Source organism: Petromyzon marinus, chromosome 4 (assembly GCF_048934315.1).
Source record: "Petromyzon marinus isolate PM22_M1 ecotype Great Lakes invasive population chromosome 4, UKy_Petmar_22M1.pri1.0, whole genome shotgun sequence".
NCBI lineage: Eukaryota > Metazoa > Chordata > Hyperoartia > Petromyzontiformes > Petromyzontidae > Petromyzon > Petromyzon marinus.
The window spans coordinates 5237080-5263606 of NC_133670.1; the positions used below are offsets into that span (position 1 = coordinate 5237080).

The following is a 26527-nucleotide window of genomic DNA, read 5'->3' on the forward strand; positions in this document are numbered from 1 at the left end:
TTTCATCAAAACCACCCACCCCCACCCCCCATTGCATTCACTCCTCTCTACCGCAGCCTGTGCTCAGTGGGTGGCCACTGCCTTCCCTCTGCTGCCCCCCCCCCCCTCCTGTCTGGACTACCACCACCCCTCCCTCTGACCCCCAGCACCACTGATAACCTCCCACTGTTAAGCACAGACTCACCACCCACCTTTCTCTTCCACTGCCTACAGAGTCCCACTTCCCAAAAAGCTATATTCTTTTATCATTTTGGTGCCAACCTTAATGTTGATTTCGCATATGGTATTCATACACGTTATATAATTCATACAGCAAATGGTGCGAACTGCAATGAGTAATGTGTTCACGAAATGTACAATATATATGCACAACATTTATGGGTATGCTGCTGGCTTAGGAACCATGCGTTCTTAGAAAACACATTACGGGAGTGGCTCATCCATCCCCATATATTCAGGAGACCCCACCCAGAAGGGAAACGCGCACACAAGCCCCGAGTGAACGTTCAATTGCATTCGTGTGTGTGCATGCATGTTTAGTACAGGGCTGCACACAATATACCGAGAGAAGGGCACGTTCTTAACAGCGGTGGAATTATTAAACACCCCCCCCCAAGCCCCACCCTGGAATTCAAACGTGTGAGTCACGGTCGCAATTCAATTCAAAAATGAACTATTATTTTTAACATTGTGGTGAATGGTAGTGCCTCTGGCAGTTGCATAACAATAATAATGATAATAGTTACAGCTTAAATAGTGCTTTTCGTAAAATCTAAAGGTGCTTTACATTACATGGCCCTGTTGCACACAACACATGCAGAGCAGAAGATTAATTAATTCCCACGTGACTCAATTCATATATTATGGCTTAAGAATTGATATTAATCGATGATATAATACATCACTCCACCACATTTCCCAACGTCCTATATAGAACAACTGCAGAAAGGCAAGGCTAACTGATGAACCTTCGTGAGGATGAAACGTGTGATGCTGGTGACTGCCCACAATCCCTTTTCTCAGAGACTGCCTGGTGAAAGACTGACTAAATTATTTCAAGGAACAAAATGAGTCATACTATTTATAAATGTGCACCGTATTTGTTTATAGATAGGTATTCATAGTCAGTGGCTTGGAAATCGACAACCTTCTACACAGAGTTAATGAGGACTTTAATATATGCAGAAGTATTAAATCTGTTAACTGGTTTATCAAAATAACAAATCCCACCGCAGTTTTCGGAGAAACCCAAAAGCGCGGCCGAGATTGTGACAGCAATCGACAAACGGAAGGTCTTGGCCTTTTTAAATAAACAACGACTGGAATCCAGGATAGGAACACGCGACCAAAGGGACACTTCACTTTGGAACGGAAGCGTGAGAGCCCGGCCCTGCGGCATTTCCAACTGGCTAAGAGGCAGCCCGCCGTGACCATTTAATATGGCCACGAACATTTGGGTTCACAAACAATTTGCCAGACATTACAAAACAATTTAGGCATGTCTAGGAAGGCATTGCGATTCAACCACGAGACGAATGCAAAACCAGAGTGCTGATTACAATTTTTGCATTGAAAAGTTGCTGAACGGACTTGCACAAAATAGAGAACCTTTTGGAGATTATAAACTGGTTGCTGCGACGAGGCTTATGTCAATGAATTGACGCGATTTTTTTGTAGGTCTCATTAGCCAATGGGCAAAGCAGAGTGGGAAAGTACTTTTGACTTGGCATGTCACGTGAAGAAAGTCGGTGGACAACAGCAATCTCCACCCACACTTGTCATGTTTTTGTTATTCCTCAGCAATGCAAAGGATCCAACTGCTGCTTTCACAATCATCGAACCACAAGGAAATTCTTTACCAGTTCCTAAAAAACAAAATAAAATGTTCAAAATGCTTGCACTGGAGGCCCAAAAACCTTGGTTCATTCTAAACCCAATGCAAACTTGAGTTCATTTACAGTTCGTCTACTTCAACACACGCAGTGCTTCATCAGGTTTTATCTGGTCTCACTCGCCACCAGTATGGGCAATAAAATATAATTTGAGTTTATGTAGCGACTAAAAGCTACCCATCCCAGGACTCTGTACGTAAACTGTGGGCATATTCATTTTATAGAGAGAAGGCAGTCATCGACATAGCACAGTACACACTTAAAACGGGGAGCGTGTTAAATGTCACCCCCCCCCCCCCCCGTGCACACAGCATAATCTCACTTTGCACGTCCATCAAGCAGCAACCGTATGTATCTTTAACTTATTTCGAACCGTACGTAGTCAACCGTGCTAATCGGATTCGCCTTACGTAAATTACACGCGATAGGTAAAAAGATTCGTGACAATGAAAACGTCAAATGCTACAAGTCATGGAGACTGGTGGTAGGCGACTTGTTAAGATGCATATATGCATATCAACAGTCTAAGTTGTCCCTGTTTAAAACGAGTGTGGGGCCTGCGCGCATCTCCTGCATGCAGACCTGAGCCACTGGCGGAACTCTGCATTCGTATGGCAGGGGGTTAGCGGATCTATAGGACAACCACGGTTATAAACAGAGCGACACGATTGGGTTAAGAGGTACAGCAAGTTGTGTAGCCAGTTTCTTCTGGATACAAAACAATTGAACAACAGCAAAATACTTCAAGGGCAAAAACCTGTATCCTGATGAAGGCCGCAGACGTGTGTTCTGTGATTTGTTGGCTCTTAAGCATAATTTTGAACGGTCACTTGCCACGCAATTTCTACCTTTGCCACTGTTAATAGTAATTGTTATTCTGCAGCTTTTTTTTCTCACATCTCGTAACTACACTGTCTCTAATTATTCATGCCTGCCAGGCATAGCGCAAGATTATAAAAAATGTATCCATATTACTGATTGCTACAACCACTGTAGAGTTCATTGCCTGAAACAAGGTATAAATGTTCCAATCAAAAATCTCTAATTTAGAAAAAAAAAAGTGGCTTTTTTGGCTCTACGTTTACATGTTACGATACGTGACCCACATTCGTCTGCTGATATAATGTAGCCATAATATTTACACACTCGGAAGGACAATCGAATCAGTAATAGTAGCTCAAGGCAAGCAAGCAACACTTAAAAAAACAAAATCTTACAAAAGCTTAGCTTTTGACAATTGACAAGTGTGAATAAGCAAAGCAGCCTTGGCACAGAACTCTCTTGGCTCATTAGTCTAGCCAGAGATGTTGAAGATGATTAGGTAAGCCGTTTTTATATTTACAAAAACATGATAAGACTAAGGCTTATCCTTTGTTATTTTGACTTGGTTATCCTAAAGTAGTCTCGTGGGGCCAAGGCCGGATGGGGTTTACTGTGGAACGGAAAAAGGTGCTGGGGGGGGGGTCACTTGTCCTGATGGTGTGTGCGCATATACGTCACACTGGGTGGGCCCACCGCCAAACCAAACCCGTTTCTCATGGCACAGGAGCCACATGCACGGAGACAATGGACATTGCAGAGGACTGTCTGTATAAACAATGGTTTGTAAGCGAGGAGTGACGAGAGGGCTTGGGCTGATAACCAGAGTTTCGATAGATTTATTTTTTTAAATCACATTTTGCAAATTATTTGATGAGGCTTAGTACTAAGCTACTAAAACTCAACTTTATTTTTTTATTTTACGAGGTAAGGCCCACTGAGCTATACAGCTCTTTTTCAGAGGCGACCTGGCGAAAAATGATATCATCACGTGGGAATATATAGCAGAATGTTTCAAAATGTGGAGGGAAAAACCGGAGGGACCAGAGAAAAATCAATACGACCACGGGGAGAGAGACATGCAAGCTCCAAACATCCAGGTGTCAGGATCCGGATCGAACCCACGACATCCTCCATAGCAGGCGAGTTAACATATCGCCACCACAATCGCCAGATAAAAGTGTGTCATGATATTTCCTCGTCTTAAATTCGAGAGAAAGTTAAAGAATATTTTCATGACCCCTTAAAACCTACTGCAGTACAATAAAAGTACATTTAGGTAACCTTATATATAAAATAAATGCACTCCGACGCGCAAAGCGCCGCTCTTTTCAAATGAAAAAAATACGGTGAGGATACGGTGGGAAGAAAACCACGTGAAAAAAATATCTAAATTAAAATAGACATTTCAGATTAAGTGCACCACAGTGTTGTCAACGCTAACTTTGCACTCGTAGGAAATTGAATAAACGATTCCTAACAACGGAACACTTTTCGTTTTGCGTTGATAATATAGCTTTTATCCCATTAAGAGCTCGAGCCTGTTTTCTGCCTTCGTCAAGGGTAAGTGCAGGAAATTACTGCCAATTATGTTCACTGAAGGCAGCATAAGCCACGCATTCATTATAACTCGCGAAAGCGGGCACTGTGCGTCCATGACAAGGGAAAATGCCACATCTGGAGCGAATGTGTTACGAAGCACACGGAGCCCTAAGGCTCGGTGGCACCAGGGGCCTTGCTTGGCTCACGGTCCCCACACAACAACCGCCATTCGCCACTAAGTGGTGGTGACGTCACCACGACGCTTGTGCCAGGCTATGTGCACCTTGAGGCCACGAGAAGTGTCGAATGCCCGCTGGCAGGAGGTCACGGGGCAGACCCCGATGCCACGGGTCGACTGACTGAGACGACTGGCTAATACACCACCTGTGCCCCCTACTGTGCCAACTTACTGTGCTTTAGCCACCCAACGCTCCGCTCGTTGTTGTGAGCGTCGCTCCTCCGCCTTCCGTTGTTGTTGAAGGGCGACTGCCTCCAACTGCCCAGTAGCATCCTTCACGAGCCTCCTCCACAGAGGCCGATCTTGACACCGCTGGTACCAGTCATCGGCAAGTCCACTCAGCTCCACGTCCTCCTGTACCTCTTTTCTAGCCTGTACCGCGCCCGTTTAGCCCCCTCGATCCAGCTGAACAAAAGCTGTTTAGGCATGCGGTGACTGGGCATGCGGGCTACATGACCCAGCCAACGCAGCCTTGCCTGCCGGAGGTGCTCGCCGACGGGACTTTGACCATGTCTTTCAAGGATTTGTGAGCTCCTCACACAATCCAGCCTGGTTAAACCCAGGATGGATCGTAGGCAGGTCAGTCTAAATGTTTCTAACCGGCGAAGATGTTCCATTAGGGGGGTCCACGTTTCGCAAGCGTAGAGAAGGGAGGGAATGACCGTGGTCGAGAAGACCTGAAGCTTCGTGTGGAGCGACAGACCAGGTAGCTTCCACACAGCGTTACGCAACTGATGAAAAGATAATGCCGCTCGACTGATTCGGAGTGAGACCTCTGCTGTTAAACCGGAGCCGGTCATGAGCACACTGCCCAGATATGGGAAACTCTCCACTCTCTCCACAACTGCCCTACACACCACCAATGCCACCAGCTCCACCGCTGATTTCTTTTCCAGCTCTGTGTTATGTTGTTTCACATCACACAGATAGTAATACTATCACATTTGTCAATCCACTGCTGGGGGGAGGTTGTTTGAATGTACTTCACCACACTGGTCAATGCGGGTTGGTGAAGGCAGAGGCTCAGGATCGGTTCAGATATCATGAGTCACCGATGTTGCCCATGGCTGGGAACCAAACTCAGGTTGCCAGGTTCATAACACGGGGCGCTAACCTACTGCACCACGTCCCCAAACCCCCATATCGACAGAATGGCTACTGTACTAAACAACCACTTTGCAAAAGGATGCACACATTTTACATACTGCGACTAGCCACCCTTGCAACGCACTTTGAATAACTTTTGGCTATTCTAGTATGCATCTCTTCAGTATGAGGCTATATGAAACAAATGCATTATTAAAGTTATACATTTGTCTCTTGCATACAATCTGCATGAAGAATGTTAAAATAAGGCTACTATTAGAGTCCTGTGAAAGAAGCTTTACGGTGTTGATCTGTATTCCACCCAGGCAATTTTATAGAACGCAATAAAAGTTGTAAAATGTTCATCGGTCTTGGCACTTGACATTTTTATCATCCCGAGGCCAGATGCATCGCCCGTACCCCAAGGAAGAAAAATGAATCCCATAAAATATCTAGCGCCGTTTTCTTTGGTGGCAGTTTCAACCAACCTTTTTTAAGGTTGCATTTTCATTCTCATTTTCAGGTCACTTTCAAATTTGCCTTATTCCTCACCAGAAACATGAATGCCATTTTTACAACACAAACATTACGTACAATATCCTTTCAGTTAATTTACATTTGCTGTCGATTAACAGCTGGATATACGCCCGTGGGAAGTCAACACTTTTGGCTACATTCTCTACCGTTTTGTTATACTAACAATGTCTCAATGTGTTTGTTTTGTTCTTACCATATTAGTCAACTTCACGATTTTCAATAGTCCCAAATGTGGCAAGCTGGGGATGGGCGCCCCTCAGGGCCTCGTGCACCCCACTGCTCTCTGCATTGTGGCCCGACTCTGCGAACTTTCGGCATGGCAGGCGAATCTGGAATGCCGGGAAGGCCGGACCGGCGCTGCATTCTTCTCCTCTCAAAGGCCTCACTGTCGCGGAATGTCAGCCAGACTGAGCGCGGCACAAAGATCCGCCAAACTGTCAAGCAAATGCGTGCACTTCCCAACAATTTTTTTTTTCTTAATGGTCCAGTGCACTTATTGTGAACAAAGCTAACGGATTTTGGACAAGTAAAACTCTGTTCTGTTACATGTGTCTTAATTCGAAGTAAAATGGGCAAAGTGTAATGGTGATGAAAAAAGATTAAAAAAAAGAGATCCAACAAATTTACTTCCACACAGCGCAATCTGCTGCTTTAATGTGTTGCTCATAGTGCAGCGCGCTAACCAGTGGCACTACTCTACCCTGCACATGGCATTTTTATTAAAACTTTGGCAGATGTCTAGGTAATGAAATACCATTACTACATATATTGCATAAGGCATTCAAGAGTAATTAGTTCCTTAAATTTGGTCATTCTCCAATAACATTAAAGTAATGCATGATTCTGCATTCATAAAATGCTAAATATTTTTATCGTTTTAAAAAAAAATCCCACCGTAACAATTAAAATATATATTTTCAACAAAAGCTACGTTTTACACTATAGCCTACATAAACATTATGTGGGGTCATGAACTATAACCGGGCAAGGGATTATCTTGAATATATATGTATTCTTTATGAAGTGCATCATTCATTTTTAGATTTAAAGCTTTCGTGACTGCAAGGATTCATCTTCTTTGGTTCTTTCGGTAAAGTCACGTAGACTGAAAATAAAATAATAAAATAAACCAATAAAATTCTCACGACGTTTCGGCCACAACACAAGCGGCCTTCTTCAGGTGAAGGAACATTGGAGCTCTGTCGTCCCGACAGTGTTTTGTTCCTTCACCTGAAGAAGGCCGCTTGTGTTGTGGCCGAAACGTCGTGATAATTTTATCGTTTTATTTTATTATTTCATTCTAATTCTACGTGACTTTACCGAAAGAACCAAAGAAGATGCATCATTCATATATATCCATGGATTGCTGCGATTAGAGAATGTGGAATTGCAATCACGGGTGGCAGGTACAAGAAGTTCCGATTCGGGATCCAGTCAGCCCATCATCACCCCCCTTCCACGGGTCAATAAAAAAATACATACCACTGTATGGAAAGTCAACAGTTACTATGAGACGGAGAAGCGAGCTCACGCCGTGGGAATGTGAACTGTTCCACCAGAGGCTGAAGGGCCACCAGGGAAGATGAGTGCCTTCAGCTTTGCTCGTTTGAGCTGGCGAGACGCTTTGACTTGGCTCGACCGACATCACATTCTCAAACAAGCTCCGGTCACGTACGCGTGCAAAGGTTTAAAAATAATCTCCGCTTAAACACACCTCGAATTCGAAAGGGGAAAAAAAAAACACCCGCAGTGCATTTGGATGTTGCACCAGCCTTTCAGGTGGCTCCTCAAGATTACTCGGTTTACACAGCGCACGTCTTACGAACTCCACACACATTGTGACTACAACAAAACAGGCCGGTGTGTTATGGAGACCGGAGATTAAGCCCGCAAGCAGTGCTCTCAAAACGCTTGTCTATGCGCCAGCGCTTGTCTATGTGCCAGAGTTTGCAAGGCCAGCTGTGTGCACACGGCCTCAAAGCCACGCATGCCCAGGCAGCATGCAGTTTGATCTCCCGGCACCCTTCCCATTGATGTTCATTATTTATCCTATCCATCAGTGATGAAATGCTCTGGAGCAATTGGGCAGGAAAGAATTACGGCATAAGTACTCTTGCTGGTGTTTGCAATGATGACTCTATATGGAGTGCTATAAGAGCTAAAAGCAAAGCGTCTCACTCGAGGGCATGAGCCGACTTCTCGGAGACTTTTGAGATTTCTGCCAAAACGCTGCGGTTCTACGGGGTGGATCTGTAGATCGAGAAGCTCATGCCACATACAGGACCCTAATATCGGGTGGAGCAGTGCTTCCCGACCTGGTGTTCGCAGACTGCAAGTGGTCCCGCATGGCCATGGGAAGTGGTTAGCGCAACTGTTGCAGATATGATATTGTTTTAACATCATTATTTTACTGCACGGTGGTCCACAAAACAAATGTTGGGGGTTGATAGCGGTCCGTGGGTCCATAAAGATTTAAAACAAACGGGTCAGAGAGTGAATGCTGCTAATGCTGTGCACTATAAATATTTACCAGCTCACAGCCGCCATTTCCTACAGAAGTAGAAAATTGGGAATCTTAACGTGATCTCTTAAATGTGATGGAAGGCTGACGGTGTCCGACAAGGCGTGCCAATGCCTGATGTTCTTACTTCATCTGCATAAATAGCATCCACGCTCGCAGTAAGATTTCAGCTGATGATGCGCTCATGTGCGTGCCCTGATACTTGCCACTAGGCCAGAGGTCGGCAAAATGAAAATAACAAGAGGCATTTTTTATTATAATTCGGTCAAAAAACTCAATATTTCAAGAGCCGCAATGCATGCGAATATGAGACGCATTTTTACTTCCCCTATATATTTTAGAAGTCGCAGTGTTTTTTTTTTATGGCATGACTTAATATAAACGGTTACACTTTAGTTACGAATTTAAATTGCACCGTGTAAGGCATTCACATTTGGAAACTTTAAATGACCCAAGTGTTTTACATACAGTATATAGCAGTATAACTAAGACTCATGACCGGAGTTGCTCAACTCGTAGAGCTGTAGATTTTTGGTAAACGTTTCAGTTACAATATCAGTTGGTAGAGTCAGCCCATAACTCCTCAGAGGCCAGTAAATACTAGATGGTAAGCACCACTTAGTGCAAAGCCAGAATTGTTTCTTGAAAATAAGTACCAGTCCCTCCGTAAGAAATGTGGATTTATACCAGATCGGCCAAGACGTCAACTTTTTGGAAGCTTTCGCCTTTGAAACCTAATAAAATAAATGTCATGAGGAAGGCATAATTACTGGTAATTGATGATTCATTATTAATTATATTGGCAGTTTCTTCAAGAGTGAAAAGGTCATCATGTCCCAGAGTAATTACAACAAACCTATTTATAACAGTGGATGATTAAACTGCATGCAAGAGTGCATTCAACATAATGTATAACATACAACACATAGCATTTGCATTATGCATCACTAATGTTACCTTTAACCAATGAGTCAGGACTCAAGACAATGCAGAGGTCACAAAATGACACCGAGAGGATAAACATCTCCAGACATGTGACGGCAGGCACAATCCTCATCAGAAGATCCAACGCATTGTGGCGTGCAATACGAGCAGCTGACAGGGCCTGTAATTTATGCAGCGCCAGGAACATCACGCAGCACAATGCTGTCAGCACTTTTCACGGGAGAGGTACAGGGGAAAGGTACAGGCTTGGACTTACACCGAGGCAAAAAGATAGTTAACAGTTAGATTCGAGCACACACGCGATTCGAGACATCATACTGATTGATTAGAAAATAAGTGGGCTTGGGGGGGGAAAAGCGATGATGGCTGCAAGCAAATACTGACACGCCTACCACTGAGGTTGAGCTGCAAAATTTACTCGTGTACAGCAGCTAGTTAGGTTGTCGCATAGCGAGGTCGCAAGAGACGTCTACGGCTTTGGTGGACTTTCATCCAGCAGAGGATATATCACCACTGATGACAAGAACCACGACGTGTGTACAATGCTGAGGCGGTGTTTAAACGAGATCAGTGTTTTATCAGTCGCAGACATCTTGTGGATGCTTTGAAGCCGAAAGGGAAGTGGGGCAAGCTGCGTATGTGGTCAGCAGTGGTGCCAAACACGCTCGAGTGACAGGGATATGGGGGACAGGCAGAAGCAGCGGCTGAACGTGCATTAAACACACGCATCGGCACTTGACATCGCACCTCAATCTCACGCTTCGCATCTGCGGGGCAAATAACGCAGAGTGCAGCAGCTCGTGTTCCAAGTTGCACATAATAATGTTAGGGTCCTTCGGTCATAAATAATCGCCGTTTCAAATAGTTCTGACAATAAACAGTTTGAGTAATTACAGTCGTGAATGTAAGTCATCTTCGAGTCCAATAACAGAAGTTTAAGCCGCATTGCAGATGGGATGGCATGGTTGGCAATTCATAAATTAAGCTTATCTTACTTAAATGGAGAGCTTCAAAGGGAACTCTGGAATGGGGACATGAGCCAGATGTTTAATGTTTTACTCAGGTGGCACCACAACATTTAATCTAATTTTAACCAGAAGAAAATGTACATTTTTCTTTTGTTGTTTATCAAAGACTCTTTAATACCACGTGACGCGTGCTTGACCAAGTGCCAAATCTAAACCCATACTTTAAAAAAACGGCGGAAAATGTTTTTTTTTTACTGTGGAATCTAGCTATTATTTACACAAGTACCATATCGGTGTATATGCAAGTAGGATTTCTAAACTCGTGGGGTTTTATCATTCCCGGTAATGGCGCGCTAAAAAACGGTACAAAACCGGTTACGAGGTGGCCGCACATACAGAATCGTCAAGAGCAACAAACAAAAATGTTTTACCTTTTGAACTCTGAACTCAATGGAGCCGACTTGGTATAACCGTTAGAACGCTGGACTTGGAATGCAGCGAGCAACAAGCGGACCAAATACCCTCCAGTCCCCTGCAATGGAGGCACTTCTACGAGCAGTGGCGTGAGCAAGCATTTGCAGAGCTGCAACTTTACCTTTCAACTGAGAAATGATGGGAAATATAAACCACCTAGTTGTTGGTTGACTCAGTCCATCATCACTCCAGTCAATCGAAATTCGTACCACTTTGGTTCGAATTTGACCTATAGGAGGGTCTACTCTCGCCATAGGAATGTGGAGTTTCCACTCATAGCTCAGGGCTATAAATAGGAGATGAGCACCACCTAAATGCTCATTTGAGCAGGTCACTTCGCCTTGACAGGCCAGTGCAGGTTCAGATATGACACGCGCACCAATATTAGCCATGGCTGGAAATTGAACTCAAGTCACCGTGGTTTTACCGAAAGACCCAAAGAATATCAAGTCACCGAATGAATGTATGTGACCGGGTTCATTCATGCTACCCTTCATTAACTCAGATTTGCCTCTATAATAGGGGTACTCGTGCAAATTACTCTCACAGCCATCATGTTTTATGCCAGACAGAAACTATAGGGAATACCAGACCACCAAACCAATCAAAACCTTCACTCAATGTAAACTGACCAAGCGGTATTCACACTGAGCAGGAGTCTATATACAGCCATCCAACTACACCAATCACCCCCTCTGCTCTCTCCCATTTTGTACTAAACTACCTTTCATTTTACACACAGCAATAATGCTTGTCACTGCTGATTTGACATTTATAGTTCAAATAGCACATTCACGGTAAATTGCCGTATTTTCCCGCATATAGCCCGCATACGCATATAACCCGCAGATGCATATACCCCGCAAAAATAGCGTTGTGTAAAACAAATTTCAGATAGCTCGCACCTCCATATACTCCGCAGGGTCTTATTTTGTTTGTAAAAAGTGGTATACCCCGCAGGATATATGCGGGAAAATACGGTACTTGTGTGCAGCAAAAAATAATAAGAGTGAATATGGTATTTAAATTGGTGTCATAAAAAAATTAAAGGTAGCATAAAGTTATTTTCAAAATGCAGTACAAAACGATGTTCATATATCTACCGATGCCCTCTCGACCTTGGAAGTTTGTTTGAAATTCAAGCAGGCCTCAAAATACAAGCTTTTACAATATTCCATTTGGCTTTGGCGAGAGACTTAAAGTAAATGTTTCCAAGTTCACAAATATACTTTTCGTAAAACCGTTCACTTCTTCTTGAAATGCGCACGATATGACGATATGAGAAAATTGTAATATTGTTCATGTCACCTAACATTAACGTGGGAGCACAGTACAGACCAACCACTCTTCAATGCTACATCGTTAATGTACCGTACTGACATCTACAATGCCTGGAAACAGCATTAAGGATGAAAACAATTAACAAATAGAACACGGGGTTTAAATTGCACCTCTGCATCTAAAGCAGGCAATCCCATAGCACGTATAATACTGTTGGAATGGGGTTGGTAACTTACAGCATGTTCTCTCTCTCTACTGGCACCATACCATTTTTGTTACTCATGAATATTTATAAAAGATTTCAAAGAGCACCAAACAGATATGAACCGGTGAGAACTCGGTGCCATGCAAATATGGTGTCTATGGCTATACAATAAATTAGCCGATTTCTTCAAATAAAAAAACTATTAAATATGAAGCACATGCTCCACAACCACACCAGCACTATTACGCAGTATATGACCTTTTAAGGTATTTAATTCAGTAGCCAATTAAATAGTTTTTTATATATATATTTGTGTTTAACATCGATTCTGTTTTTATAATGTTCATGAGGAATGACATTTCACAGACTTGTAAGGTGAGGCCACTGCTTGACAGGACGATGTCTAAGAGTCCACGTGCAAAACAGTACACAAACGTTTCCCTGCGCAAGTGGAGATTCAACATGAGCCTAAAATCCAATTGGATTCACAATGGTTACATAAAGGAAGACTGAATCGCAAACAAATATCGCATCCCATTAGTTTTAATTGTCACATGTGTGATAACCAAAAAAAGTATCCTCTTCCCACATTTGCAACTGTATTGCTGAAAACTAGAATTTTTACATTTAATGTCTCTATTAATGAAATCTCCAGCTAAGATTTGATCAATTATTTTCAATTAAGGGGGAAAACATATCAACATTCATTTGCAATACGATGGGTGGCATCCCTGGGACTTAAAAGTAGTAAATTTGTATAAGAAGTTCTTACAAATTTATCCCGAAGCTTCACAAATTACAATTCAAGAATGTGCAGCCTTGACGCAATCTAATTAACATCTTCCAAAAATACAACGCGCATCCCAAGGGATCCTCCACGTTTCTATGGAAACCAACAGAAAGTGACTTAACATTCCAAGGTCCTATGCAAATTTCAGGTTCCACGCTTCTATATATAGGCCCCTAACGGTGCTGTTAGGACTCTTTACATTCGCACTACATCTGGCGGAATGGTGTTTGTCGGTCGTGTGTACAACCGGTAATTCCAACTGGAGGTTAACTCAGCCAGGCATCTGTCCCACCAAGTACCGGCTCGTGGAAAAGTCGACAGCAGAGCAGCCCCCATCACTAGAACGTGGAATTTCTGCCACTGGCTCAGGGCTACCAAGCACCGGCGCAAAGTTTGTTTGAAAAATTTAAGTCGCCATCTGCGTGGGGATATGGTGGCTGAGGCGGCCAGAGCATGCCGTGTTCTTCCACGGCTGACTCAACCTGCACGGCACGTGTTCTGGTTTTGTCTGATTATTTATTTTGCCTCAATGTGCTCTTTTGAGTTGATTCGGTTTGCTCTCAATGGCACCTTCAGATGCTTAAGAATCTGCACATTCCAATTCGTATTACTGCAGACGGATGACAACACTAGTTTCTAGTGTTGAGGGATGACAACACTTGGGGTGCCGTGGTGGCCAAATGTTAACTCCCTCGCCTGGAATGGAGAAGGTTGTGGGTTCGACCCCGACCATGATGACTGTATATTTGGAATTTGCATGTTGTTCCTGTGCTCACGTGGATTTTTCTCCAGGCCCTCACATTTTTTCCCTCCACATTTAGAATCAACATGCGTTTAAGAGTCTTTGGCTGCTATAAATTCCCACATGGTAAGCCACTTCGCTGAGCTATCATTTGTGATAGCCAGGTCGCTTCCAAAAAAGAGCTAAATAGCTTAGCGGGCCTTACCTGGTAAAATAAAAAAATATTAGTTTTTTGGTTTTAGTTTCTATACCGTTTATTCAGTGAGACGGAAACACCCACAAGCGATGATAATCAGCAATATTTCATGATGCGGTGTTAACATAAGCCTCCCAGTTGTGTTCACGCAATCTGTATATTTACAAGAGTATCCGTATGTACGTAGTCATCAGTGCAGAGGAATTACGCAAACTAAAGCAAGCATGAAGGTTAACACAAATGTTAAAATAGATGCTAAACACAGCATTGTAACAATAATGTAGTTGATGGTACTTGATATGTGTGAGAATCCAAAGCAAAACTAATTATTGAGAACAACATTACTACATAAGTTACAGTGTTGGCCAATTGCAATGTACAATATTTTCATTCATCCTCTACATGGCCTCCAACGGTTGACTATGAATCTTTCCAGTCGTAAATATGAGTGGGATGTGCAGACAGGGTAGCAGAAGCAATATGTTTGAGTTGGCCATAACATACCAACGTCAATCGGCCAATCCGAAACAATCACCATCAATGTCAGCCGGGCAGCCACTGAAGAGAGTGAGAGAGGGGATGAACGTGTGTAACGCCACCTTTCAAGTGGCATCGTAACCCGAACGATGAAAAAAGGAACCTAGACGGGGACGGGGCGCTTCTGACAAACTCGCACGCTGTTATTGGGCCAGGTTGTTTCTCTTGTAACAAAGTAAAATATTAATTCTCGGTTCACTGCTGGCAGAAAGAATGTGCCAAGGACAACTATGCCCGTACGTCGTTCACAGATGCGGTTTGCTCTTCACCAACTAACTTATCTTTGCACCGTCTTTGGCTGCCATTCTTTTTTTTTCCTCCCCCCAGTTGTCATCTCTAGAAGCGACTGGTCTAACCAAATACATCTGTTTCCAAGTAATAGTGCAGTGTCTTGGGTTTCCTGGATGTTTCTGCAATGTGCGTGTTTCTCCTCTTTACCCCTTTAATTCCAAGCATGAAATTAGTTTGAAAACTAATATATTCAAAACTGCTTTTTTATGTTTCGTTTGTTGTCTGTCCCCCACACTTCTCATTGGCACAACATAAGTTAAACATACATAATCTTACGTGCACTTTGAATGCTGTACTATTTTCACGATTTTTAAATACATGTCATGTTTGGCAGAAATACACACCGAATGTTATGATTGGTTTTAAGATCTTTTTTTTTCCTTTAGCCAAAAAATGCATCTAACATTTTTCGACAGAATACACAAACCCACGTGCTACTTTAGCATTCCAAAAGTTTGTTTTTGTTCATGGAGGTGATAAAACAAGGTGTAAACACGGATTTTTTTCCCTTTCTTTCTAAAGATTTATAAACAATAGTGTCCTTTGGGTTGGTTTAAAGCAGGCGATAGGATGGGACCAAGTGTGAAGAAAACATATGGAAGATCAAGAGGCTACATGAGTGAAATGGCTGAATGTTCTTAATTTTATGCTTTGAGTAGGTATATAAACATGTCCATAACAAAGGGGGTGTTCACAAGTGTCCTGGTTTACGTTAGGACTTGGGAGTGTCACTCTGCGGCAATGTGGCTTTGCACGAAGTCCACTGCTAAAATCGTTTGCACATTATTTTCATTCATGGACCAATTCGTTTTGGTTTTTAACACAGAAAAAGAAGCAATTCATTGGTTTCCAAAATGCAAAGTTTAACACTTCGCTTTCATAGAGGGCAATCCACATGGAGGAGCAACCTAACACACAAGTGGAATGTTGTCCACTTTAAATGTTATGTTTCATCTTACATTGAACGTTGGCTTTCATTTCGACATTTTATAATCATTTCACTTGGAGGAAGTTTTGTTAAAAAGATTTGTCTCGATTGGAGCAGAGTTGATCTCGACATGTCCTGACAAAGCACGCACCCGTTGGCAGCAATCTGAACCCTAAGCGTAACCTACGCACCTGGACACATTATGCTGGGTTTTTTTCAAACACATTTTTGGCCGGTTTATTTTCCTAACAGTATTAAGAATGGTCAGTTTTTTGTGAAAGTATTCTGTGTCTTTGTAGGGGGGGGGGGTTGTCCTTCTTAAGAAAGCACAACATAAAATGGCATTCTGACACCACACTATGACTTAAAAATAATCAGGCGATATTTCCTTTGCTATAAAACAATAAATTGGCATGAGGCTGGCTACGATCAGACCCTACCCCAACCCTCCTTAACCACTCCCCGCCTGTTCTCGTAACTGTCACTATAACTACACCAACACTTTTTAAAACCCCACTTATTTATCTCAACCACTGCCGTCTCATGCACCATTTCACAATTGCTGTAAAGCGCCTTATGTAAGGCGCTATAGCAGAGAGAAGGCCACAACGAACGTCGCCGAACAGACATGATGTACGTGCGATTGGTATACACAAGGTACGCTGCATTACTATCATACCCACCTACCACACACCCTGCCATCGTCACTATTTCACACGTTATTCGTGTTACTGCAATAGCCACCGAAGGCTAATTCATATGGCAAACATATGAACCCTTTTTTTTCTGACCGGTCATTCAAAGGGCCCCCCATTGTATCTCAAGTCAACCCCTTGAGTAAATTTCCTGAAAAAATGTACACACATACGTCAAAGTCATTACACATTAAAAATTACTGTTGTGAAAAAGCGGCGCGTGGCCCAAATCTGAAAATATAGAAGCTGAAATAAGATACTGCGACTACTGTCCATACAACCTTGAGGTGATAATTTACATTCAGAAAATGGGGCATATATATCAGTGTTGCACACTTCGTCATTTCAAAAAAGCAATGAAGTCATGAGCCCACATCTCATTACTAGTAACAATATTTTCCAGAAACCGTTCTCCTCCAATCTATTCATGGTTCATAAGACCCAAAGTAATTTTCATAAATGCCACTTTCTCATGAACAGAGCCTCTAGGCACCCATCTATAGTATTGCTCTTGATGTAGTGGAAATAGGTGTGAATATTTTTTTTTCCCTTCAAAGCCAAGCAATTTTGCGAAAGTATCATGCACACTGCCACATCGATGCCCAAAAATCAGCTGCTCTGAACATGTAATGTTAGTGAAAATTACAACCCGTTCACTGTTGAAATGCACGCGCATCATCTGCAAGAGATCGATGACCTCTTGGGAGCGTCATCTCCACTCAAGCACAATTACGAGTGACTTGCAGTTATCTCCAATCCGCAAAACTAATAATTTAATCATTTCGAGAGGCGCATTGTTTGCTGGTCTTGAATATGTCATCACACAATGCAGTTATAAAGATACAACACTGTACACACTGTGGTGGCAACCCTGAATATTCCCAAACATTGTATGTTCTAAGAGGCAATAATATGCTGCATAACAGCGTACAGAGCAGATCTCAGAAGCTAAGCAGGTCTGACTGAGCCTGGAACGTATTTGGATGGGCAAGAGTCACAGTACTTCATATGCTACCACATCTATGCTCCCTGCCAATACCACTGACCAGCGTGGCAAACTATGGTCAAATAACCCCCATAACCAGCACAGCAAGGGGAGGCCCTTATCCATCAGTGGATTAGCATGTTTAGGCAACATTACACCGTATTGGTTGTCACTTGTTACTTGAGTTTAACTTTTCAGTCTCCGTGGGATGTCCCCTGGTAAAGAATAAAGTATATCTTTCAGACGAGTACCATTTGACAGTGCTGTCTTGTGCTCCACGTATTAGGCATGTGCTACCCATGTGTGCTCATAAATATGAATTAACCCACGGAGGGAGATGATTCTTAACCCTTTCCCATTCCGAGATTCCTGCAAGTTTCAGGGTGGGTCCTGTTAACTGACGAATCTCAGAACGTGCAAGCGGTTCAGCATCACTATTATTTAGAGAGGCGTAGCACCGTTGTTTTTAAAGACTTTGTACTCACCGCAGAAAATCGTAGCGACACTAGGAACTCGACCGTAGCCTCGGGGGAGCCATGGTACTAATAAAGTGGTTTAACTTTATATGTTCTTCCGATTCCATTCCGATGACTACGTGTGCATACGTGTACGTCATCAGAACATAATCGGGAGAAAGACCGATCATGTACACATACGTCATCGGAATGGGAAAGGGTGAACGGGACCATCTGGTGTTGCCTCTGCTCCGTCACCCCCTGCTCTGTCCACAATTCCCTGCAAGCTTCCTCTCGCAGCTTCTACAAATGAACGTGAGTATGTGGAATAATGTACCATAGTGCATTAACGATATATATACATGTAGGACGAAATACAGCCAATTACCTTCTTGTGGGAGAATATAAAAAATACAAAATGACGAGATTCATAAAAATCACTACAGAGCAGTTTCTCAAACGCAGCATGTGGTGTGCTGATACAACCAGCACAAGCCAATGTGCAGGCTACAAACATAGAGACAACCGTGTTAAAGAAACACGGAAAAAAAATCAATGACCAATAATAAGACACGTGTTTTCTCAAGAGTCATCTCCAAATCAAATTGATGGCCACTTGAGAGCTCAAGTTGTTTTATGTACAGTACTTGGGACATTTGACAGGAAGTTCTGGGGACTTCCCACATGAAAGGCAATGCAGGTCTGAAGTGGCCCTGCGGACAAATTAAACATTGAGTGCTGCACCCAATTGCTCAGAGTTGCACTTGTGCAACTGAAACAAATGGGATCGTTGGTTTAGACATTAAAAGGGTCGCAAGTCGGTCAATGTGGAGTCCACAACACCACATCCGTGCAATGAAAATGTGGCGAGACGTTAACTACCTCACCTGGTATACAGGATGTTGTCGGTTTGATCCCGACCATGACGACTGTATATTTGGAGTTTGAATGTTCTCCCCATGGTCGCATGGATTTTTCTCCAGGTCCTTCGGGGTTTCCTTACACATTTAGAAATGTGCGTTTAGAGTATTTGGTTGCTATGCATTTCCACGTGATAAGCAACTTCATTGAGCTATCATTTGTGTTCAATTCATGTGGAGGAATCCTTGGCAATGTGAACATCTGTACGATAAACATGAATCAAATACAAGGTGGCGTATATCCAAGATTGATCAAACCAGAGGATGCAATTACACAAACCCTCTGTAAATACTGTATTTACAATTAAATGTAGTCTATACAAACTATACAAAAGTTATTAAAAAGAATAGCTTTTACCGATTCCTAATTTTTATCATGGCAACTGCCGGAAAGGGAAAAAAACTATTCTTATTTTTTTATAACTTTCAATACTTGCCAAAAAATCCCATAGATACAAAGTAAACAGTCTTATATTACTCTTTCCTGTATGTTATTATTTTAAAAATGTAATCACGTAGAATAGCAAGAGTCTCAAAGGCTGTTTATCAGGAGGGGGCAATAATGCTATGTAGCAATATGTGCACATACAGTAATACTGGATATGCTTTCTCCATTTATGATTTGAGGTACGATTTGAGGTACGGCACACATGGCCTACCTACTCTTTCCCCAGTAAAGTCACAGCGATCTTTAATGTCCTCTGTTAAGCAAGACCGCATTTTCTTTTTGGTTAATACACCTGCAATATTAACCAGGGCGGCAGTAGGGCTTGAACCCGGATCCTCTGTAATGAGCGGCAAAACATGCTTCCGTTTGGCCATGTTACAACTCCACCTATGTCACAGTCAGTAAAAAAAATTCAGGAAGTGATCAAGCCTCTTTGTGGTGATACTAAAGGAGACGTCATGCCAGCTGACAGTTTTGTGGTACAGCTTTGTGGTTGTTGTAAATGAAACACCGCACTATGGGAAGTCAATTGTGGTAGACGTAGGGAGATATTGGCCCCTGCCATGTGAATGTGGATTATCAAGCCAATAACACTTGAGACATTGGTTTAGTGACATGCGGCTGCCCTGATTCAAACCCAGGTTCCCAATGGTGTTGGTTCAGGGATGGTAAGTGAACAACCTTGCTGCTTCTGGAGGCCACTCGTTTCTAATTACAGGAAGAAAAAAATAAACTAAACAAATATTTAACATTTTAATACCAGGTTTTTTTTTTTATGACAGGCAAATAACTACAATTTTAAGTGACTGTTCAACTATTCAAAACGAATCTATAAACTTAGAAAGAGAAAAAACTACGTGTATACAAATTCAATCTAAAACTATGCCTGTAAATATTATGCTCATGATGCCAATGCCACTTACCAAATCCACAATCTGAATGCTCACCCCATCACAAAATTGTCTACTAGATAATAATATTATCACTGCAGTCACAAAAGCTTTAAATCAAAATTTAATAATATCCTGGTTCTATTGGGTATATATCATCCTGGTAGAATATTTTCTGAATACAATACTTGACTTTTGAACAATAATGGAACATTTTGGGGAAGCTGTTGTAGATAATTTGCTGGTTTGTATTGTATGACCTGTCATATTATCACAGTACAATTCAGTCCCACTGCCGCGAGTAACACCAAGTATGTATTTGTCAGGCATGCTGCAATGCTATCATTCTCGCTCGAGCACCTCACAAAATTACAGACTTCCAACAAGAATGACACATTGTAAACATGTATCATTCAACACACGGGGACAGCACAAACAGCACATTCAAAATGAGTTCGTTACAAGCAGCGCAGGCTCACTTCACCACCATTAAAGAGCTTAGCACTACAGTGCGTGTGTGTGTGTGTATGTTGCAGGAAAGAATGCTTAGCAACATGCGTGTTCGAACAACGTCACATAATTAGTGTGGCTTATTCCAGCCAATGCATCAAGAGACCAAAGCACCACCATTACTCAACCTTTATGAAACTTGGCATTAATTATATCTGAAACATGCCCTTCGACTGTTGCTGCCTGGCTCTCAAATTTCCAAAGCCACCTTATTGACCTGGGTACGATAAACGTAAAAAAAATTATCGCCATCTATTGCACCACCAGCCTGCTAGGCAGCACCACCTGACCATGGAAAACTATTAATCGTATGGACTGATCAATTATTCAAAGAAACACCAACGCACATGGGAATAATCATCAAGTGCTGTCGACGAGTATACGAAGTATTAACATGGCCAGGTCTGGACATACGTTGCGTTGTTATGGAGCTGAGCCTTTAATGCTTTGCTCCAGCCTTCCTGGATTTCAGCTGACCGCTACTTCCTGTGCACTCACTGCTTCCATTACACAACAGTGCTTATCAACATTCGTATGCTATGAAAATTAACAGTAACACTAATTTAACTCACACAATGCTTACACGGGGAACGCTACATTGCTTCCATGTAGTGTTTAGTCGACAAGATTTTATAAGACAAAACGTAACTTTTCCATTCCAAAAGATCAATGTGTCAAATTTGTACTCAGCAAACTACCAAATGCACACAATAGTGTTAGGTACTCAAATTGTAAATGTTGTGGGTTCACTCTCCAACACACCGATGTGCTGAAGCAGTAACAAATTGGCACGTTATGTTTATGCGACAAACCTAACTAATTGGCTGTGTCGGTGGGTCAACCACACATTTAAATTTTACACGATCAAACCCAAAAAAACTCTTATGAATAATATTGATCGCCAAAGCCTACTACGACGTGTTAAAGTAACATAAAAAGTTAGGTTATTTGCAATTACATATCACCGATTGAGAAAATCCAGAAACAAAGCGTTTGAGTTAAAACAATATGCTAGGAATCAAAGTTCACCGTTTCAATGAGAGCATGCCCCTAAATCGATTGCTCAGCACTATAAACAACATGGTCTGTGGTTGAGCTCTCTGTGGGGGAGCCTGCAATGGAAAACCGCTTTTGCTCCGTGCCCAGTTGCCTGTGGCACATATTGGGAGTAATGGTCATTTGCAAAAAACAGAAAGACTTAAATTAAATGTCCAAAAATATATAATGCCGTTGCGCTGAGTGGATCTTTTAAGCGTTCACAACTTCACAATCGAATGCGTTTTCCACGTAAGCGTTATGCACTCCAAAAACAAATGACTATATTAAGTGAATAAACTGAAGCGCAGAGTGCAACATTGCAGACACTCTTTATGTCCCATTATCGGAGCGTTGAAAGCTAATGGCTCTTCCCAACTAGAAGAGATTAATAACCACAGAAGGTCGTTGGCAAAATGGAATCCTATCCCTCCCCATCTATATGCACGGACTTTTACAGCCCATAATGCGAAATGCGTTCGTGACAAGTAGGGGTTTTTTTTTGCTAGTTTAAGAAGCCCAGTGTAGCCTTGCTGTTGTCCAAGGGACCCGGGGCCATACGTGACAACAATGCAAAGATATAGTGCAAATGAGTTGCAGTACCTCTATGTAAGGACGTGGGTTCCATACGCGGCGATTAGATTTCACTTCGGTAAAAATGGAAGGCAGTGCTCGCCGTGAACATAGAAGTCATTAATACTCTCACAGGATAACTACTGTACCTGGTTCTGCCGTAACGGATGTAACGTGTTCCTTACGATAATAGAACGCTTCCGTGTGTGCAATGTATGTTAATCAGCTGACGTGAAATTAAAGTGTCACTTAATTCCTTACACCCTAATGGAACCAGATTACGATTATGAGAATTACTCATCTCGCAGTCGTCATCGACACAACCTCCTGTACCCTTGCTTTATTAAAGGTTGTGTAACTCTTAAAAGCGGCTTCATAATAAAGCACTGCAACAGAGTACACACACCAGAACCACAGCATCACAATGAGGAGAAATATGTACAATAATACAATGGTAACGTTGTCATTGCAATAGATTCAATTGACGATATCCCATAATCTTCTTTACAAACAATGCCCAGATAATAACTTAGGCCCTTGTTAACGGGGAAATACTTAAGAACAATACGGCGTTACTCAGGACTGCACAGCCTTAACATCGGCAAAACCAGGAGGTCAAAAGATGGTTTTCAATTACATGTAAACAGAGATTTCAAAAACTAAATATTTTACTGAAAAGACCTCGTTTCAAATTGTGGCAAACGATGTTCATCAGCTGACATTGGGGTGCATCTCGACAGTCTCTGACAAATCTCGAACTTATCGCCTGGCATCATCATCATTTCCATCGCAAGTCTTCTTTTCCACTTTAAAATACAGCACTGCTAACAACAGTATCTGATGCGTGGCATGAATCATACATTAATTCTACGAAACCCATGACTGAATGGAGAGACAAGTTAGGAAAGTTAAACCACAAGTTCTGACTAGCTATCAGAGTTGACGAAAACCACTGCCAAATAAGTCCATGAGGTGCCTTGCCATCAGACACCACGGTGGCGAGATGTTTGACTACCTCGCCTGATGTCCAGGAGGTCGTGAGTTAAATCCCGACCCATTAAAATTTGGAATTTGCGTGTCTCCTCTCCCCGCGGTCGTGTGGATTTTTCTCCGGCTCCTCCGGAATTTTCCCTCCACATTTAGAAAACAACGCGTTTCGATTACTTAGCTGCTATAACTTCCCACATGATAAGCCACTTCGTTGAGCTATCATTCATGGCCACGTCGTTTCTGAAAAAAAACACTATAGCCCAGTGGGCCTTACCTAATATCATAAGTTTAGTTTATTTTTACAGACACATCGACGAGTTCCTGCCCAGGCCTTCCGATCTTCCAGGTGACAGATCAATCACTGATTTATTGTTGCTCTCGGATGTCAATACCCCCCCCCCCCATCCTCTGTACCACCCCTTCATTATTTGTCCTGAAATCCAGCCAACACTATGGGAGCCACGCACGAGCCGCCTCTATAATAGACGGGGAGGACACGATCATCAAGATGTATCGTCTGGAAATCCAAAGGCTATCTAAATACAACAATCCTTGCCCAACTCTGTCCATCATGTCCACACCCATCCTCTCCGAACGTGCGTTTAATATCCATCGAAACCACCGAGCAAAGGGAGCGGCGCCCTTCACGCCGACCTGACCCCGGGATTCAACCGCGTTCAAGTGCCCATCACATACAAGCTGACAACAAAGACAAAGATCAACGCGGTGTAGCCTTCACAGGCTGTTGTTGGGGCAAGTGCCGTTAGCGAGCACCTATTAACGCCGGCACGGCAACACTAGTGGTGGGATGGCCGGCACCACGCCCGGTCGCCTCTGTCTCCAAAGTGCTGATGTTTCCACACCGCACCAGATACTCATTTAACGCTGAGTCTACCTAGGGGCGGCCCATGACACATTTAGATAATCGTCGACGATGTGGACCGTGAGCGGGAATCGAAATCGGTTCGCTGGGTTCGTAGCGACGTGCTCTTACCGCTGCACCACCGCTCCCCATCACCAGACAACAAGTTCACCCTGGTCACGCACTCACCCCGACACCATCTCACCTCATCCACCCACACCACCCAACACGTTCACCCACTCTCACCCTGTTACACTCACACAAGCTCGAACCAAACCCAGCAAGCGCACTCAGTCACCCTCGCCGCGTACACCGACTCGCGCAGGGCACCCACCACCACCACCCTTGTTGACGATCTGTTGTTACGCATCAATCCCTGGTACCCACTGGGGTCCGGCAATGGCTCTGGGTGCCCGGGGGACCTCTCCCCCCGTCGATCTCTGTACCTCGTCTCCCCTCTCACGGCATGTCTCAACTCCATTCCCTGTCGTGTCTATAGCCTCGTGTTTCTACCCCCCACCCACCCACCGCCACGGTCTTCACTCCCCTCTCTTCTCCCTGTCTCCCTTCTCCTGCTTGCCTGAATACACTCTCCCGATCATCTTTCCAGATCTCCCCATGTATCCCCGTGGTCTCCACTCTTCCACGTCTACCCAGGTCCCTTCGTACCTCCAGTCTCCTGCACTGTCCCTGCGTTTCCTCGGGGTCTCCGTGAACCCCGTCGTCATTCCAGATCTCCCTGCGTCTCCTTGTGTCTCCGTGAGCCCAGGTCTCCCCGTGTGTCTCTCAGGTCTCCCCGTGTCTCCCAGGTCTCCCCGTGTCTCCCAGGTCTCCCCGTGTCTCCCAGGTCTCCCCGTGTCACTCAGGTCTCCCCGTGTACCCCAGGTCTCACCGTGTGTCCCAGGTCTCCCCGTGTGTCATCCAGGTCTCCCCGTGTGTCTCCCAGGTCTCCCCGTGTCACCCAGGTCTCCCCGTGTCACCCAGGTCTCCCCGTGTCACTCAGGTCTCCCCGTGTCACTCAGGTCTCCCCGTGTCACCCAGGTCTCCCCGTGTCACCCAGGTCTCCCCGTGTCACTCAGGTCTCCCCGTGTCTCTCCCAGGTCTCCCCGTGTGTCTCCCAGGTCTCCCCGTGTGTCACCCAGGTCTCCCCGTGTGTCACCCAGGTCTCCCCGTGTGTCATCCAGGTCTCCCCGTGTGTCACCCAGGTCTCCCCGTGTGTCCCAGGTCTCCCCGTGCCATCCAGGTCTCCCCGTGCCACCCAGGTCTCCCCGTGTGTCACCCAGGTCTACCCGTGTGTCACCCAGGTCTACCCGTGTGTCACCCAGGTCTCCCCGTGTGTTCCCCAGGTCTCCCCGTGTGTTCCCCAGGTCTCCCCGTGTGTTTCCCAGGTCTCCCCGTGTGTCCCTCAGGTCTCCCCGTGTTCCCAGGTCTCCCCGTGTATCCCAGGTCTCCCCGTGTATCCCAGGTCTCCCCGTGTACCCCAGGTCTCCCCGTGTCACCCAGGTCTCCCCGTGTACCTCAGGTCTCCCCGTGTACCCCAGGTCTCTCCATGTACCCCAGGTCTCCCCATGTACCCCAGGTCTCCCCGTGTATCCCCGCGTCTCTCACCCTCCGAGAGCTCCAGCTCCAACTCCGCGAGCTTGGCTCGCACCTCCAGCGGCAGCGCCATCACGTCCATCCCGCGCTCGGCCATCGCCACCACGAGGAGCGGCTGCGAGGATGGTCCCGCGTCTCGGTCCCCTGGCCCCCTGTGTCGCTGTCTGTGCCCCGGGTCTCTGCTGTCCCTGCCCCCGGCGCGGAGCGCGGAGCTGTGCCGGACCTCACTCCGGGGCGGCGGCCATCGCGCCGGTAACGTGACGTCACCACGCCCCCCCCCACCCACCTCTGCGCATGACGTCACCACGTCTCCTGTCCGTATGACGTCATCACACCCTCCCCCCCCCCATGAGCGTGACGTAACACGTGCCGCTAATGGGCATGATGTCTGCACGCCCCCCCCCCCTTTTGCGCATGACGTTACCACATCTATCCAATGCGGGTGGAGTCGCCACGCCACCCCCACCCCATTCGCGTGACGTCACCACGTCCACGCGAGCAACGTCGCCACGCCCCGTCCCTCCCTGCGTGACGTCAACACGCCCAGCATCTATGCGTGGCGTCCCAATGCGCTCC

General features: G+C 44.4%; 1 protein-coding gene across 5 annotated transcripts in view; it reads right to left on the reverse strand.

The window, feature by feature from the left end:
* The window catches only part of LOC116938819 (disco-interacting protein 2 homolog C-like), a 136748-nt gene extending 110511 nt beyond the window's left edge, over positions 1-26237 (reverse strand). For 3 of the 5 annotated variants that reach the window (XM_076054952.1, XM_032946503.2, XM_032946502.2), the window contains exon 1: positions 25964-26237. In XM_076054952.1, coding sequence (XP_075911067.1) covers positions 25964-26048 — 85 coding nt within the window. In that variant the 5' untranslated portion in view covers positions 26049-26237. The remainder of the gene's footprint in view (positions 1-25963) is intronic. The other 2 variants (XM_032946508.2, XM_032946504.2) reach the window with 1 other exon arrangement.
* Positions 26238-26527: the final 290 nt, after the last annotated feature.